Genomic DNA, 643 nt, shown 5'->3' with positions numbered 1-643 from the left:
ACAATTAAATGTATGTATCCTTTTGGTTTTATTATTATCATTATTATTTTTGTTGTTATTTTTTTGGTGGCTGGCTGGTATGGACTTTTAGTTGTATTAATCTGGAATGTGAAGATTATATTGCTGTATATGCTTGGTTTTGTTTAACATACCTTGGAGTAAAATTTAGTTCAATAGAAAACTTTGCTTTGGATATGTTAAAGTTAAAAAAAAAACAAACAGATGACCTCTTTGCATGTCATGTAGTGATTGCAGTTATTTATATTTAGAAATGAAATTAGTACTGACAGTTTGATGACAAGGCTTTCAACAGTGTCAGTGATAAAATTTTATTAACTTGTCAGAATTATGTTTGTCATTCTTTTAAATGTATGTGCATGTTTGTGTTAGCATACAAATAAGGTTTTTCCTTTTAATTCTGAACAAATGAATAAACCATGTTGTCCCATTAAAATTTTAGATTACTATGTAGTTGGCAGCTGAAAACAATACTTAATGGATATCATCAAATAGTTCAACAGGTAAGTCCTTGAAAAGGTTTATGTTTTAAGCGAGGATAAGAAATTACCAAATTTACTCTTCTTTAAAGACCTGCTTTGCAGAATGTTGTAACAAAATGGTTTCATAGTTGCTGAGTTTTGTA

The 643-nt window shown here is 28.6% G+C and overlaps 1 protein-coding gene across 1 annotated transcript in view; it reads left to right on the top strand.

Moving 5' to 3' along the window:
* Positions 1 to 604, top strand: part of LOC103609987 (E3 ubiquitin-protein ligase FANCL-like) — an 18064-nt gene extending 17460 nt beyond the window's left edge. The window contains exon 3 of the mRNA XM_008594237.1: positions 461 to 604. Coding sequence (XP_008592459.1) covers positions 461 to 533 — 73 coding nt within the window. The 3' untranslated portion in view covers positions 534 to 604. The remainder of the gene's footprint in view (positions 1 to 460) is intronic.
* The last annotated feature ends 39 nt before the right edge of the window (positions 605 to 643 follow it).

This window comes from Galeopterus variegatus, unplaced genomic scaffold, assembly GCF_000696425.1.
Source record: "Galeopterus variegatus unplaced genomic scaffold, G_variegatus-3.0.2 Scaffold10417, whole genome shotgun sequence".
Classification (NCBI taxonomy): Eukaryota; Metazoa; Chordata; class Mammalia; order Dermoptera; family Cynocephalidae; genus Galeopterus; species Galeopterus variegatus.
This window is presented reverse-complemented; position numbering and strand designations above follow the sequence as displayed.